A 17277-nucleotide genomic window follows, 5' to 3' on the forward strand; every position below is an offset into this window, starting at 1 on the left:
CTCCTGAAGAAGAATAGTCAACTATTCGAAAGCGCTCGAGTTTTGGGTCTTATGTTAAGTCTATTACACTTTATATGTGATCCTTTGTGCTAACTCTTTCATCAAAAAAGATGTTAATCAGTAACACTGAACAAGGGCTAGTCGAAAGATCAGGAATGGAGATTTTATAGTATTGTTACGACAGCGGTAGTCACGTGACTCTGGTAACACGTCATGATATTCTAGAAGGATCGGGGAACATCACGAATAATCCAGTATGTGCTAGGCGCCCTCTATTCCTGTATATAAATGCGCCGGATAACGTGAGACAAATTAATCGGAATTGAATTGCAGACAGACAGAGTCAAGCGCGGTAGTAAGTAAGTGCGTGAATTGTTCCCTGTGAATTATAACGTGTTTTTATAAAATTAGTTAAGTTAAATTGACTGTGGAAATTAAGTGTATTGCAAAGTTGAATTGAGAAAGAATAAACTAGTTTTATTTAAGAAAGGACTTGTGTCGCTAAAGTTTCATCGTAAAGAAATTATACGAGAAATTAACTAACGACCAGAGACGTAACAGTAATGTTACGTCTCTGTGTTCGTTTGTTAATTTTCCGTAGAAATTCTTTCCAAACTTAACTTAAGCACACGCTATAATTTACAACGAACGATTCACGCACTTTACTTACTACCGCGCTTGACTCAATTGTCCGTCTATATCTTCAATCTCTCTGTCCACTATTCTATTGTTGCCGTCACTTCTTGCTGGTCTTATATATAATAAAAGCGTACATCTCGACTTTTCGCGAATCTTCTAGATATCCATCACGTGTTACCAGGGTCACGTGACTTCCGCTGTCGTAACAGTATCCTAAAAATTGATTAAAACTACAGGAGAGTATGCTTTGGTAGTGCTTACTTAGTATGTAAGAAAAAAAAATGGCCGACACATATTATGTATTGCTTATCATAGTCTCAAATCTCTTTTATAACAATCTAAGAGACTTTTATAAACACCTAATAGGTTTTGAAAAGTTATTAGGACCTTTAGTTTAGCCAAAAACCATCACTCAAGTAGAGAACCTGCGAGTAGCGTAACAGCCAAATGTTCTGCTGATTATTCTGACCCTGACGTCAGAAGGGCTAGCTCACCAAAGGTTGAAGTTATTGCAATGGTTTACCCACCAAAATGTTGCATTTTAACTTGGGGAGTGCAGAAGCGGTATAGCGTTTCACTCACTTCAACACACGATATCATCAAGACAACTCATCACATTAGGCTAAAACTGCTGCCTTCATAGCGACTGTCATTCATTATAAAATATTCATTGGTTTTGTTTAAAAAAAGAAGGAAAACAAGTAATAAAAAAATTTGAAAAAATACGGATGATGTTGGGATGGCAATGTCAAAAAGTACAGAAGCAAAGTAGGGATGAATACACAAAAATCTCTACATAAGTAGCCACTGAGTCAATGTTAGAAGCTTTTGAGAATTAGCCACTGTAAGACTTTATAACATTATTCAGTTTATTGCTTTTTTAAAACCTGAATTTATGTAAATGAAAGGAATTCAAATTTTAGTTGCAGACAAAAGTTTTTCTTGGAAAGATTTGGCAACTTGTATAGGGATTTTTGTATGGTTTTGTGTATTCATCCCTACCTTGTTTCTGTACTTTTAGGCATTGCCATCCCTGCATCCTTATTTTTTTCAACACTTTTATTACTTATATACACATACACTATTTCTCAATCTTCATGTCCTGTGTTGTTTTTTTCTACCTTAAGACACCGATGTACCATCATATATCATCATTTTTTATGAACAACAATTGTTATCTCCCGGTGGGACAACGGTAAGTCTACCGACTTGCAACGCTAAAATTCGAGGTTCGATTCCCCGCGATGGACACAGCATAGAGCCCATTGTGGCTATGCTCTACAACAACCAAAACAACAACTGTTATGGTGTGAACCAGTTTAAGCAAGTGAATTTTAATTATTTCTATTCTTTTTTTTTGTCATCTACAAAGCTGATAAAATTAACAATACAACATTATTTATTTTCATTTCTGACACAGATTACTTATTTTAATTATTTTTTATATTTCATTTGAAATAACATTACTATTATTCACAAGAACTGCCCAACCAGGAAACTGGAGCGGGTCAGGCAACCTTACCATCAACTGAAGAAAACTGTATGGTGTGCTAGTTGACTCTTACTCACCACAGTAAAGAATAGGTAGTACTAATACTTGTTTTCAGAAGAATAAATTAATAGTATTAATGCTACATATTCTTCATATCATGTGTAAATATAGGTCTATTATAATGAGTGAAATACAATTCAAAACACCATACATATACACGTTACACGTACAAATCCTTAAACATCTTCCTCGCATTCCAAAAATATTGTTACAACAGCGGAAGTCGCGTGACGCTGGGAGCATGCGCGCTGGAGTTTCTAGAATTATCGGGGAACCCCGCGAATGTCCGAGTGTTTGCTAAACGCCCTCTTTGTTTAGTATATAAGCTTGGCAAAGAAAACCAGCGAGAGAGATAAGCAGATAGATAAATGAGTCAAGGGAACAGTAGGCACCGTAAGTAAAGTGTGTGAATCGCTGTGATTTATAGCGTGGGTTAGAAAGGTTGTTAAGTTTAAAGTGACTGTGGAAATTCTGTGTATTACAAAGTTTGTATCGAGAAAGAATAAACTATTTTTAATCAAAAAAGGACTTGTATCGCTGAAGTTTCTCGAAAAGAATTTATACCGGAAATTAACAAACAAGCAGATAGGTAACAATCTAGTCTTCCAAGACTGATCTAGTCTGATGACTTACCAGAAATATTGTCTTTTGTAATTTATCTAGGTTAATTACGTCCCAGAAATATAGTCGTTCATAACTGATCTAGTGTGGTTACTTCTCAAAAATTATGGTTTTAATGGCTGATTTAGCTTGAGTACTTTACAAAATATATTCCATTAATTGGTTTAGTGACTGTAATAACCTAACTACTTTAATGACGCATCAATTTTCACTAGTTATCCGATTTACTCCATAAATATAAAGTTTATTAAACCAACAATATATTTGGCTAGAATCTGCTCGTGCTCTTTCCGACAAACTTTAAATATTATTCGTGACTTTAAACAACCATTGATTTTACTGTATATTATTAGTTCACGTGAGTCCTGATTTCATTTTTTGAGGTATAACAAAATTCTTGTAAAGTTCAATCATCAATTCATGTAAAATTCTTATTACATTTGATTGCTCATAATTTATTATTTATCATTTATTTTATTATTTATAATTTATTATTTTAGATGTTATTTGCTAAGAACGTTACAAGTATTTCAATGTGTTTATAAAATGATTAATAATTAAAATTTTCAATTAGAAACGAAAGGCTGTGTTAATCTGAGTGTTTGTTCACATTTTAGGTAGTTCTGCACAGAGAATGTGAGTTAAGTCAAATGTTTCTCAAGTTCTGAAAGACATCTAAATAGAGCATTAAAGTCTGTCTATACAAATTTGTATACATGTGGAAAATCAATAAATTAGCCAAGCATTAAAGTTCTTTAGCATTTTAGGCCTAATGTTTCTTACGGAACCTCATTAGCCAAACATAAAGTTCTTTATGTTTCTTAGGGAACATCACAAGCGAAACCATTTTTTTTAGCTTTTTAATTTTAGTACTAGACCTATTTTTACCTGCCATTAGTCATTGCAATAAAATCTGCTGAAACTGAACTGTGTTTTTATGGATCTTTATCGTGTTTATGTCTGGTCGTGCTTCCACGTCAAAATTAGATCAAGGTAATATTGAAAGTTACAAGGCTACAGAGTATAGAGGTGTCCCTTAGCTACAAAAACAGGCAATAGGACTACAATTCGGTTTATTAAAAAAAAAAGTGTACCTATATCGTACTTTTACTTTTGAAATTATAGACTCAACGTAATACACTTCGCTAAATATGAGTAACTAAGTGATCGCACGTTTTGGATAATGGAAATTCCCCAGAATAAGAGCTACTTTTCTCCCTACAGACTGTACTTAATAACTAGTTCCCAATAACTAGGACAACATGGGAGTAGCAAACTAGTTAAGCCTTGAACGTTGTATCTTCTCCTGTAACCTTTCTATTCTGTCTATCTCTAGATCTTTAGAGAGAATGTCAAGATGGGGGAAAGGAGATATGAACAATGGGAGCTGAAGTTGGTTCATCACGTTATTTTTATATTCTTATTGAAACGCTGTCTTACTGATAAATATCTACTATTCTTACTATAATTTTCAAGTAAATTCCATAGTTAAGAAATATTTACTTGGAACGCAGCCAAGTATAAGAAAACAACAGAATGAACGTCATCTAGCTTTACAACTTCCTGTTTACTTTGCTGTGCATCTTTTAAAGTTATATTAGCAGATCTGTGTAAAGTGAGATGCAAAAAATGAGTTCATTTCGTTAAACACTTAAAACTGCTTGTAAACTCATCGTTACTGGACCAAATAATACATTGAATTACTTAAAAACCGGGGTGTTATTTGTGTAAAACCTAGTTCTTCTTATCGTTTTATTACATTTTCTTTGTTGTGAATACAATAACAAAACTATAATGAAATGCGAGTCAAAAATAACAAGTTTAACGTAAACGTTGACTGGTTTGAACTTCTCGTTGCCTCGTGTGTTCGTTTCTAATAAAAAAAATAATTATATTTGTTGATGATGATAACATCTGAACATAAGTAGCCTATATAAATACTAAAAAACAACAACAAACACACACACACACATGGATATGGTTATATTAATACAAATATAAATTATATACATATACAAGATAATTAAAAATTGTTAATTTAAAATGGGGAATAAGGATCTTCAATAAAACGGAAACAAGTTGAATCAAAATGTAAAGATTATACTTTCAAGTCTTCAACTAGGGACTCAGAAAAAAAGAAAACAAACTAGCCTGGAAATAGTGTATACACTATTTTCTCAAGCTACAAAGCCCTATTTTGACTCCACTAAAATTGATAAGTACTCTAGAGATGGAGTCAAAATAGGGATTTGTAGCTTGATAAAACAATGTAGACACTATATCCAGCCTAGTTTGTTTACATTTTTAGAGTCCCTAGTGTAGGTTTGAAAATATAATCTTTGCATTTTGATTCAACTCGTTTCTATACTTTTTTGACGATCTCTATTCCCTTTTTTTAAATTAACAGTTTTTAATTATATTGTTTCTCAAGTTTTTTTATGCCCATTTATGGAGAATAAATTTTAAGCTACATATGCATTCACTTGAATGTTAGATGTTTTCAACAGTTTACTGCTTCATTGGCTTTTTTCCACCCAACCATTATTTACTAAGCCAGATGGTTTTGTGCCCGAGGTTTCGTGTAAATACGCGTTTAACAAGTGCCGAGTACAAAGGAAGCTACTCACAACAATATGGCATACATTATATATTTATAGCCACGTAAATCAACTTACAACGAAAAATTATGAACTTTTTAAATAGGTCATGGAAATTCGCATTGTTTCATACCGTACATATGCCTAGGTTTTGGTGCAAAATACCCAGTCGATTTTGTTGTAGGCTCGTGAAACAAAATTTTGAATAATAAAATACACAATCACAGTAGAATAAATCACCACACCCAAGGTTAGAGAAATCTATCATGGTAACCGTCTATTGTTCGAAAACTCACTGAAAATAGTCACAGAAAACCACTAGAGACAGAGTACAACAGCCAACTCGAGAAATGATGAATCCTTAATGTGGCAGTTTCCAATTAATGCGCTATATGTTGCACAAATTATTTTTCAATTAATTCGCATTAGTAAAACACTGGATTTTTTCAATGGCGTAAAGTGAAGGAGAAAGTCTTCAGGGCGAAAAAACGAAGGCGCTTGAATCCATTTTAAAACTACCCTATGAAATACTCAATACTGCATTCATTACTATTGTCCAGGTTTCAGTAAAGTATTCGTAGCCGTTTTTTCTTTAGGGACTTGTAAAACTATAATCAATAATAAGGCTTGAGACACTTATAAATATACACATTGTTTACTCTAATAAAACGAAGGTTTAGGACTAGTATAACGGTGCTTAAATGGCTTCTACATTTCTGCAATGCTTGAATGACTTCGAAGAGCTTATCTTGGTAGCGAAGAAGAACTTAGAAAATATTAGAGGGTAGAAATCTCGGCTTTTAAGAATTAACTTAAAAATAGCCCTACAACCTTTGCAGGAGTTTGTTTAGTAGCTGTGCATAGATTTTGGCGCACTATATGTAGCAGTTTTTGTTGTAGGTTTCGATGCTTGAATCATGACCTTGAAGAGAAACTTGGCCAGTAGCAATGAAAAAACTGATAAAATCTCTCCTTCTATTTCAAGAATCAATAAAGAAATAGTCCTATGACCTGTGCAGGCGTTTTTTTTAGTAGGTTTGAATAAAATATTCATAGCCGTTTTTTTCTGCAGGCTTGTGAAACAATAATATGAAAAACAAGTGGATGAATTTTATTTAACAATCGGAAAATCAACTTTTTTTTGCTATTATCAATATTTTAGAAGCCTTGGCCAATGAGATAGGTCTTGAGTGCTGTTCAAGAACAGGTCTGTTTTTTAAGATGGTTCTTGCCCGTATTCCTGGGTGATCCCTGGTATGAATAACTATCATGGTTCATGATATGTATATCCTAGAAGCTGTGCTAGATTAAAGGGGGGGGACATATAAGATGGAAAGGGCTTCCTACTAAGAGAAAGATAAATTAATAAAAAAATTATGTTTAATTTAAAAACATAGTTGCGACTGTGTGTGTGTCATTATGGCAACACTGATTACATTCGTTTCACATAAACCTATTATTTTGTCATTTTTCATTAACATGTTCTTACTGTTTGTACTTCCGTAAAGATTTACACGGCCATTTAATATTAAAAAAATCATTGTCTTTTCTTCATATTTATTATAAATATTAGAATTAGTAATTTGTATATTATCTACACATTGTTTGTGTATTTATTGCTCAAACTGTAGTTAATAAATAGTACTGAACTGTATTTGACTTATGTTCACTTCTGAGGGGCCTCTAAGTCACCCAACCTTGCCTAGAAAATAATGTAAATCTAATAGGGCTACCAACTTTCCAGAGTGAAAACTGGGACTTTTTTTTATAAATGGAGTGACACTGTAACACTTTTTAACATTCGATAAATAATATGTTGTTTATTACATCAAGTTTGAAAATCATAGACAGAAACTGTTAAAAGCTAATGTATTTAAAAATGATAATAATATATAAAATAAAAATGCAACAAAGTTATCTCGAATGTACTGAAATGGAAAATGATGTTTCTTCACTTTCTTTGTTAATGGCTGGGCAGGTCTTCAAATTTCAATACTTGCAACTGTCCAGTAACAGGTTAAGTTAGTAAAATGTAGCAGAAAGGGAGAGAATACTGTAATATGTGATTTGTCTTTGTCAGGTGATTCTTCTAGTAAAATTTAATGGAACCTTTATAAAGACAAACTGACATATCAAACTCACACTGACGTACAAAGAAACTGGGAGAATTTAATACTTTTACTATTACAAAACAAAACAAAAGGGTCAAAAACTGGGACACTTGGTAACCCTAAAAACTAAACCTGGTTAATCAATAAAATTAAGTCAAAATAAGCTGAATCCTAAGTTAATAGTAGATATAAAATTGATTTAATCTCATTAAGTTAGGCCTAACTTTAAACTTACAATTAGGCCTATCTATAAATTATAGAGAGCGGGTTGTACCTGTGGTCCATATAATATACTCAGATTAATTTGAAAGAAAATGTGTTTGGTTTCACTTTACAATGTCATACCGTAAGCTGTGAAATTCCCAGTTTTATTAACTCTTACTTAAGTGGTAACGTTTTTCTAAATAGGATCTTCAACCAACACAATTACGAATTCAGACTAGTTACATAGTGGCTTGTCGAGATTAAGACTCTAGTCAACTGTAAGGATTACTTATTATTACATTGATAATTCAAATAGAGACAACATTTAGTTTTAACGGTAGCTTGATTATATTACAACCAGGAGTTAATCGTCATTGTAATAATAAATCTTAACAGTGCTTGACAATCCTTCCTGTAAAGATAGACGTAATATAATGTATGGTGTGGATAACATTTTGTTTCCAGCAAATGTAGAATAATAGCATTTTTCTTTTTTTCTGGTTGTAAGAGATAAATCGAAGTGAATTACTTCTTTCCTTTGTAGTATCTTAAGTGCTTAGGTTGTCTTTTTTTTGTCCTCTGATAGTTAGAAGTCAAGTAACATTTCATATTGATTAATACACACAAAAGCCTGTTCAACTCGCTAGATAAGCGTTGAGTAAGTGGATAATTTATTATGTGCAGTTTACTAACGTTTTGCAGCATTCCAAGTCTTTCGTGTGCTTTTAGATACACATAATTCACCGGTAAGAAACAATATAATACTGTTACGCTTCCGTTCGTTAGTTAATTTTCCGCAAAATTTCTTTCCGATGAAACTTTAGCGATACAAGTCCTTTCTTAAATAAAACTGGTTTATTCTTTCTGAATACAACTTTGCGATACACTTAATTTCCACAGTCGCGCTATAACAAACGCTATAATTCACAACGAACGTCTCACGTGCTCGACTCAACTGTCAATTATACATTACCTACTCGCAGTCAGTTCTTACAGGTCTATATATACAAGACCACCGCACATCCAGTAGTCTCTAGAGATTTCAGGAAGGGGCAGGATTTTTCTAGAAGTTCATGGCGTGTTACCAGAGTCACGTGACTTCCGCTGTCGTAACAATATTAAATTAGAGACTGTATCTACGAAACATCTGTAGTATAGGACTTGTTATAACAACTACAACTACAAAACGTTTGTAGTATAGGTTGTGTAATGACTTTAAGACGTTCTAATTTTGAACAGTTCATTCGTAATTTGTCGCAGAAGAAACTTTGAGGCATGTACCCCTCTCATCCCAAGTGGCTCAGCGGTAATCATGGATCTTATATACGTAAATACCACGGTTCGATACCTGCAGTGGCCGCACTGTAGATAGTCCACTGTGTAGCTTTGCGCTTACAAACAAGAGCATTCAGAGAAATTACTCACCCTCGCCCCGCCGCTCCTTTTCGAGATTGCATGCGTTTATATTGGATATAACGTGAAATTTCACCTTCGAAAACTCGGAAAATTCTGCTCAGGAGTATAAACGTTAATGTGCCCATAAAATTTGGTAGAAATCCGATCATATTTTACAGAGTTAGTACCCGATTACCGCAAAAATTCCCTATCTCCCCATTATAAAAAAAATCTTCAAAGTAATCCGGAATTGGATCCGCACCAAATTTGGGGAGGACTGTCCCATACTGACTTACCACCTTGTGTAAAATGTTCGCGTACATTGATGTATTACTTTTCGATATAGGCGCGCGGAGTCATAGACAGGCATACATATGGACCCGATTGCAATATCCTCGCCCAGCGATGGTAATAAACAATCATGAGATACATGGGGTCAAGTTCTTCCATTCTTTCATCCTTAAAAATGAGTAACACCTTGCATAACTTTTTTTATGAACTAATGTTTCTGTAGGAAACATATATACCTGTTCTATTGAGCAACTTTAATATATTTATAAAACATAAGGTAATGAATATTATTATTGAGAATATGTTTAGACCGTACAGCAGGACTACTTTTACAGGGAAAAATGGTTAAAAATAACAAATATGCCAAATGAAATACTTTATATAACTTTTGGAGGGTAAAAGATTGCTATAAGAGTAAGGCAGATGCACATGATTTTATCAAACAAGGAAATAGAGTGCGCTTTATTCAATTAGTGGAAAAATAAAAGTGAGGAAACTGGTTTGGATGTAAAAATATAAACGTGATTCCCAGGGAACGCTGGATATTTAATGAGAAAGTAAATGAAGAGGAAATACATTGAGAGTGAAGTTATACACATTTTGAGTTTTGTTCTTTAACCTGAACCGGAGATAGGAAGCTTAAAACCCTATTCTCATGAACCAGAGATGAATGGTTTTATTTATTCAAGAAATTTAGTATAATAAACGTAGTTCAATATTCCCTATATATGATTCGCTCCATGGTGGCTGAGCGGTACATTCGAGGGCTCAAACTACTAAAAACCAGGTTTTAATACTCACAGTGAGCACAGCACTGATAACCCATTGCCTGACTTTGTGCTTAGTTTCAAACAAACAAATAACAAAAATAGATTTATATGATCCTTTTTATTTAGTGTCAAATGATATATTTTATTTCATTTTTATAAGTTTACTAGATACTAGAAAAATAAATTATTTTTGATTATCAAACTTACGATAAGAAAAATATATTTGTAATATTTTATATTTCACGCTCTTTCTCTCCATGTATATGCATAGGATTTTTATAAATATATTTATATCAGTTTTTAAGCTTTTTATGGTTTTCTTTTTCAGCCCGACAGAGGGCGGTTTCTTCATTTCGACCATATCACTCTGTGGGTTGGAAACGCAAAACAAGTACGTAGTCTTGGTGTTCCAAAAGAATTGGAAGAAAAAATATTTGTCAATATTCATTAAAATTCTTTGTAATGCTAATATATAGGAATTAAATAGTGACAAAAAACATAGAACCTTTTTTTTACTACTTTTATTTACAGCCATTGCAAGAGTACATTTCAGATTTCAATAGGCAACTTTTATTAGAGGTCCAGGAGAATTAGGCCTTTGGACAATCTTGGGTGTTGGTTATTTTTAAAAGTTAAAATATAATAATCAGTGTATTTTGGGAATAATTGCTTTGATTATTTCCTATATTATTTAATATTCATTCAAAAAGCGCAACATAAACAGGGGAAGAAACCCCCCGAATCACCTAAATGGTGTCCTTAAACTCCTTGGTCTTTAAATCCACAAACACAATTCCAATTGATAATTATTTTGATTTATTGACAGTGAAAAGATAATTTTCGATAAATTATATTCTGGGAAAACATAACATTTTAAATAGTATATGAGAGATAACCAAATGAAACAGTGAACGATTATACGCAATATATTTAAGACAAACTTCGTACGAACGCGGCATTTAGTTAAAGTCACTAATAATATAATGAGAACGTAATAGCTTATTTAAGTTATACTTCGTTAACCATGCATAGTTGATAAGTGAAATTTTAAGGATTTTCCTTACGAAATGAAAATTTTAAAAAATTCTCGAGAAAGACAAAAGTATGTCAACTAATTGTGCGGTTTTGTGTAAGTAATGACTTATGTAAAATCTTCCTTTAAGTTGAAGGGAAAACAGTCTACTCGGTAGATGTAATAATGAAGAAGTAAGTACGAGGTGCAGCTTTTCTAAGTATAAGAAAAAAGGTGAAAACTGGGTTTCCGGAAGACAGGATATATGCTTTAATTACTTTCTATTTTGGACGTTTAGTTAGAGGATGAGGAGAACGTTTATTGAGATGGGGGTCTTGACCTTATTCTCCAATTTGGCCACGAAATGTCATGGTTGATAGCTTCTATACCCGGTATTGTATTTAAGCTAAATTTCGCTAAATATCATCGTAAAAAAATTAAGTGTTTTGTAAAATCAGTAGCATAAAGACATGTAGAATAGCGGGTCTCTCAGAAAGACTGAAAAGTCGAACTTCAAACAGTGCCAGGAAAACGAATCGTAAGCTTAACAGCCGACTTACATGATTCAATAGTCATGCCAGAATTCATAACAATGGAGTGAAAACTAAGAAGTACAGCATCGGAGATGCGATGACGTAGGTTAAATCTTATGACCCGCAGGAGAGTCCTTGGTTTCAGTTTACAATTGTCACTGTTTCAGAATGAATCTGTGAAGTCCTTACAAACCTATCTACACCCATACTAGACAAATTCTCCAAGAAATCTAGGAATCAATAAGCTACAGCCCTGATGAACAAAGTTTTAACCCAAACTGAAAAGAATCGTTTCAATCACGTAGAAACGTATGAAGGAAATTTTAAATAATTCTGTACGTTATTTTAGAGAGAGATACAGCTCTGCTGAATTAGTTGATGAAGTAACTTAGGAAAACCTGTAAACACTTCATAATTTCAAACATGCAACACTAGCCGTTTGTGAAAACACCAAGACAAAAATATAATATTTAAAACTTGTTTTACTTTGGTTGTTTGAAACATTGAATTCTAAGACGCGTGAGCAGTACTAGTTACATTCCTCTTTATGTTCGGTCCCCCAGTTGGTCAGCGAAAAGTTTATAGACTTACAACGCTAAATTTTGGGGTTCGATTCTTCGTGGTGGACAGAGCGTAGATAACCCATTGTATAATTTCTGCTATAACAAAAACCAATTTCATGTTCGAAAAACACAATTAAATATGAGATGATTGGAGCACTAAGATAAAACTGAAGATTGAACTGTTCTACAGCTGCATTTGCTCTGTACGTTACCCCAGTAATTATTCAGTTCTGTCAGAACAAAACGAGGGATATATTGGTTGAACAAACACTTATTTTTTACTACAAACAACTACATGCTTCTGTTTTCTTATTCTAATGTTACACTCAGTCTGAGTTGCTTTTTGTTTGTTAATACGTGTAGATATCTAACAGACTACTTTTACTGACTATTTCAAAAGATGCACAGTTGGGAATACACGTTATTTGGGTAACTTTTGACATTACTTTGTAGATAATGTTTTACCACACTTTATTTACTGAAATTATTTTACTTTTCTTTTGCAGGCTGCTTCTTATTATTGCGTCAGAATGGGTTTCGAACCTTTGGCTTACATGGGCTTGGAAACAGGATCCCGGGAAGTGGTGGCTCACGTAGTGAACCAAAATAGAATTACTTTTGTATTCAAATCAGCTCTGAATCCAAATAACAATGGTAAAACATTCTTCCAATTGTATTGCTATGAATGGCAAGATGCTTGTTTGTTTTTTGTTTTTGAATTTCACGCAAACCTCCACGAGGGCTATCTGTGCTAGTCGTCCCTAATTTAGCAGTGAAAGACAAGAGGGAAGGCAGCTAGTCATCACCACCAACTCTTGGGCTACTCTTTTACCAACTAATAGCGGAATTGACCGTCACACTATAACGCCCCCACGGCAGAAAGGGCGAGTATGTTTGGTGGGGCAAGATACGCCTGATATTGGTGTATATGACGTATAGTATAGAAATAAGAAGTTTGAAAAAGTTTACAGTATATATTTTGTCTCAACAGTTTTATACAACTAGAAACCATTCAAAACAAACCTTTTTTATACCAATAAATATATTTTATATCAGTACAAATTTTGTAAGAGTAAACTATTTGATATCAATAGATACCATGTGAAACTCAAGCATATTATATCAATAGAAAGCCTAATTATTCAACAATAAGTAAAATATCCTTATCATGAATAAAAAAAAATAATTTCCTTGTTGTTCTGGCGTACGATCAAATGGAACTTCCATTAAAATTAATGGATTGATTATTGATGCTGTCACTTTTCAGTTCGATCAAAAGTTCATCTTATTCCCAACAGATTTCGGAGACCATCTTGTAACTCATGGAGACGGAGTTAAGGATATTGCTTTCACCGTTGAAGATCTAGATGTGATTGTTAAGGTAACAAGGACTTTTGGTTGTTGAGTGAAGTCTTGTTTGTTTTAATATCATACGTTATAAGCATACAGCACAATATTGTACCAAGTATTTATACATCTATCCGTTTTTAACATCTAGGAACGTTTCAGTGCCTGGTTGCATCTGTTAAATCAATGACGTCATAAAGAAAATAAACATAATTTCAATATTGTACGTTGTCTTGCACCTGAATGCAAATTACACACAGTTTACTTCTCGCAATATTCACCTTGGACGTTTTTAATTTAAATATGCAATACTAAGCCTAATGTCGTACTAATTCGCTTCCAAAACTTTCAATCAGCACTTGACTAAATGACTTACTTAGTAACACTTTCAACATGGTTTTATCACAAATATTATATGATAACTTATTATAGCCTAACATCTTAGGGAAATTTCTGCATCAAAAAAGCTACCAAGTATTCCAGAGAGCACAAACGTTTATAATTTTAATAATATATTGAACGAAATATATAACATATAATTACGAATTTAAGAGGTTTGTTTGTTTTGAATTTCGCGCAAAGCTACACGAGGGCTATCTGCGCTAGCCGTCCCTAATTTAGCAGTGTAAGACTAGAGGGAAGGCAGCTAGTCATCACCACCCACCGCCAACTCTTGGGCTACTCTTTTACCAATGAATAGTGGGATTGACCAAAACATTATAACGCCCCCACGGCTGAAAGGGCGAGGTGGGGATGCGAACTCGCGACCTGCAGATTGCGAGTCGAGCGTCCTAACCACCTGGCCATGCCGGGCCACGAATTTAAGAACGAAAAATATATTTATAATATGGTTTGGCAAAGCATAATAAACGATAATGTATAATATTCAAATGTTTATCACCACTGCAAGGTTTGAAAGATAAGTAGTATCCGGGAGCTGAATATTTTGTCTTAGCACGAATAAATATAACGTTATTAAGAAAGTATTTTAATGATATGGTTTTACCTGTACTATTTTCAGCGGGCCAAGGAGCGAGGAGCAACAATTGTGAAAGACATCTGGGAAGAAACAGATGACTGTGGAACTGTTCGTTTTGCTACTGTTCAAACTGTAAGTTACCAACATTTATAAAACACCAAATATTTGTACTTAAACAGTTTATTGTCAGGAGAACTTAACTTTCACAGGTTGAATTATGATTGTTTAGAAAAATTACGACTTATTATATTCATCCACAAACCAAGACTGATGGTTCTATATAAACAGTACTATTTTTTCTACAAACCAAGACTGATGGTTCTATATAAACAGTAGTATCTTCATCTACAAACCAAGACTGGTTGTTCTATATAGATAGTAGTATCTTCATCTACAAACCAAGACTGATGGTTCTATATAAACAGTAGTATCTTCATCTACAAACCAAGACTGATAGTTCTATATAAACAGTAGTATCTTCTCCTACAAACCAAGACTGGTTGTTCTATATAGATAGTAGTATCTTCATCTACAAACCAAGACTGATGGTTCTATATAAACAGTAGTATCTTCATCTACAAACCAAGACTGGTTGTTCTATATAAACAAGTCTTAATTTGTAGGAGAAGATACTACTGTTTATATAGAACCATCAGTGTTTGTAGAAAATATATTACTGTTTACATAGAACCATCAGTCTTGGTTTGTAGATGAAGATACTACTATCTATATAGAACAACCAGTTTGGTTTGTAGATGAAGATACTACTATTTATATAGAACAACCAGTCTTGGTTTGTAGATGAAGATACTACTGTTTATATAGAACCATCAGTCTTGGTTTGTAGATGAAGATACTACTGTTTATATAGAACAACCAGTCTTGGTTTGTAGATGAAGATACTACTATCTATATAGAACAACCAGTCTTGGTTTGTAGGAGAAGATACTACTGTTTACATAGAACCATCAGTCTTGGTTTGTAGATGAAGATACTACCTTATGTGAACTAGTTAGTGTATGCTGGTATACGTATCCCTGCTGTTTATGTACACAAGTTAGTACATACTAGTGTATACATCCCTGCTGCTTATGTGTACTAGTTAGTACATACTGGTGCACACACCTCTGCTCTTAATTCATAACCATCAATAGGCAGGTGAAGATACTACTGTTTATATAGAACCATTAGTCTTGGTTAGGTGAAGATACTGATGTTTATATAGAACCATCAGTCTTAATTTGTAGGAGAAGATACTACTGTTTATATAGAACCATCAGTGTTTGTAGAAAATATATTACTGTTTACATAGAACCATCAGTCTTGGTTTGTAGATGAAGATACTACTATCTATATAGAACAACCAGTCTTGATTTGTAGGAGAAGATACTACTGTTTATATAGAACCATCAGTCTTGGTTTGTAGATGAAGATACTACTATCTATATAGAATAACCAGTCTTGATTTGTAGGAGAAGATACTACTATCTATACAGAACAACCAGTCTTGGTTTGTAGGATAAGATACTACTGTTTCCATAGAACCATCAGTCTTGGTTTGTAGGAGAAGATACTGATGTTTATATAGAACCATTAGTCTTGGTTAGGTGAAGATACTGATGTTAATATAGAACCACCGTTATCTTTTATGTTCTCATGATTCAAAAGAAATAATGTAAGTATTTGTATCTATAACAATGGAAAACTTTAGTCTGTCAGAAAATGAATTGTATTAATATTTTACTTTTTTCTATATAATGATGCACAGTTTATTTCAATAATTAATCATCTCAGTGTATACTGGTGTACATATCCTTGCTGGGACATTATGATCAAGTTATCTTTAAGTTCCACAAAGCAGTCTGTAATGAAATGGACATTATGATCAAGTTATCTTTAAGTTCCACAAAGCAGTCTGTAATGGAGTCTTTGTGGAACTTAAAGATAACTTGATCATAATGTCAACTCCATTACAGACTGCTTTGTGGGACTTAAAGATAACTTGATCATAATGTCCACTCCATTACAGACTGCTTTGTGGGACTTAAAGATAACTTGATCATAAAGTCCATTCCATTACAGACTGCTTTGTGGAACTTAAAGATAACGGACATTATGATCAAAACTAATAATAGTCAGTATCAGATTATGTTTTGTTAATATGTACAACATGTAGTGATCATCAGCTTGTTTTTATCTCTTCAGGTGTGAATAGTCAGTATCAGATTATGTTTTGTTAAGTATGTACAACATGTAGTAAACATCAGCTTGTTTTTATCTCATCAGGTGCATATAGTAAACATTAGATCATTTTTTCTATCTTCAAGTACATGTAGTAAACATAAATTCATGTTTTGTTAGGTGTGTAATATAAACGACTTGTATTTTATCTCATTAGGTCATTTAGTATGCATCAGGTACATTGGTACATTGTGTTTTATTTCATCTGGTTGTGTAGTAAACAACAAATCATTTGTTAAATGTGTATAATAAACATCACCTGTGTTTTATCTCATCTGGTTCTGGTTGTGTAGTAAACAACAAATGTTACATGAGTATAATAAACATCACCTGTGTTTTATCTCATCTGGTTCTGGTGTGTGGTAAACAACAAATGTTACATGAGTATAATAAACATCACCTGTGTTTTATCTCATCTGGTT

General features: G+C 33.3%; 1 protein-coding gene across 1 annotated transcript in view; it reads left to right on the top strand.

The window, feature by feature from the left end:
• LOC106468360 (4-hydroxyphenylpyruvate dioxygenase-like) overlaps positions 1 to 17277 on the top strand; it is a 43611-nt gene that overhangs the window by 14149 nt on the left and 12185 nt on the right. Inside the window, exons 3-6 of the mRNA XM_013928778.2 lie at positions 10509 to 10571; positions 12795 to 12942; positions 13587 to 13669; positions 14657 to 14746. Of these exons, the coding sequence (XP_013784232.1) occupies positions 10509 to 10571; positions 12795 to 12942; positions 13587 to 13669; positions 14657 to 14746 (384 nt within the window). The remainder of the gene's footprint in view (positions 1 to 10508; positions 10572 to 12794; positions 12943 to 13586; positions 13670 to 14656; positions 14747 to 17277) is intronic.

The sequence above is a fragment of the Limulus polyphemus genome, unplaced genomic scaffold (genome assembly GCF_000517525.1).
Source record: "Limulus polyphemus unplaced genomic scaffold, Limulus_polyphemus-2.1.2 Scaffold2979, whole genome shotgun sequence".
NCBI classification, from domain to species: Eukaryota; Metazoa; Arthropoda; class Merostomata; order Xiphosura; family Limulidae; genus Limulus; species Limulus polyphemus.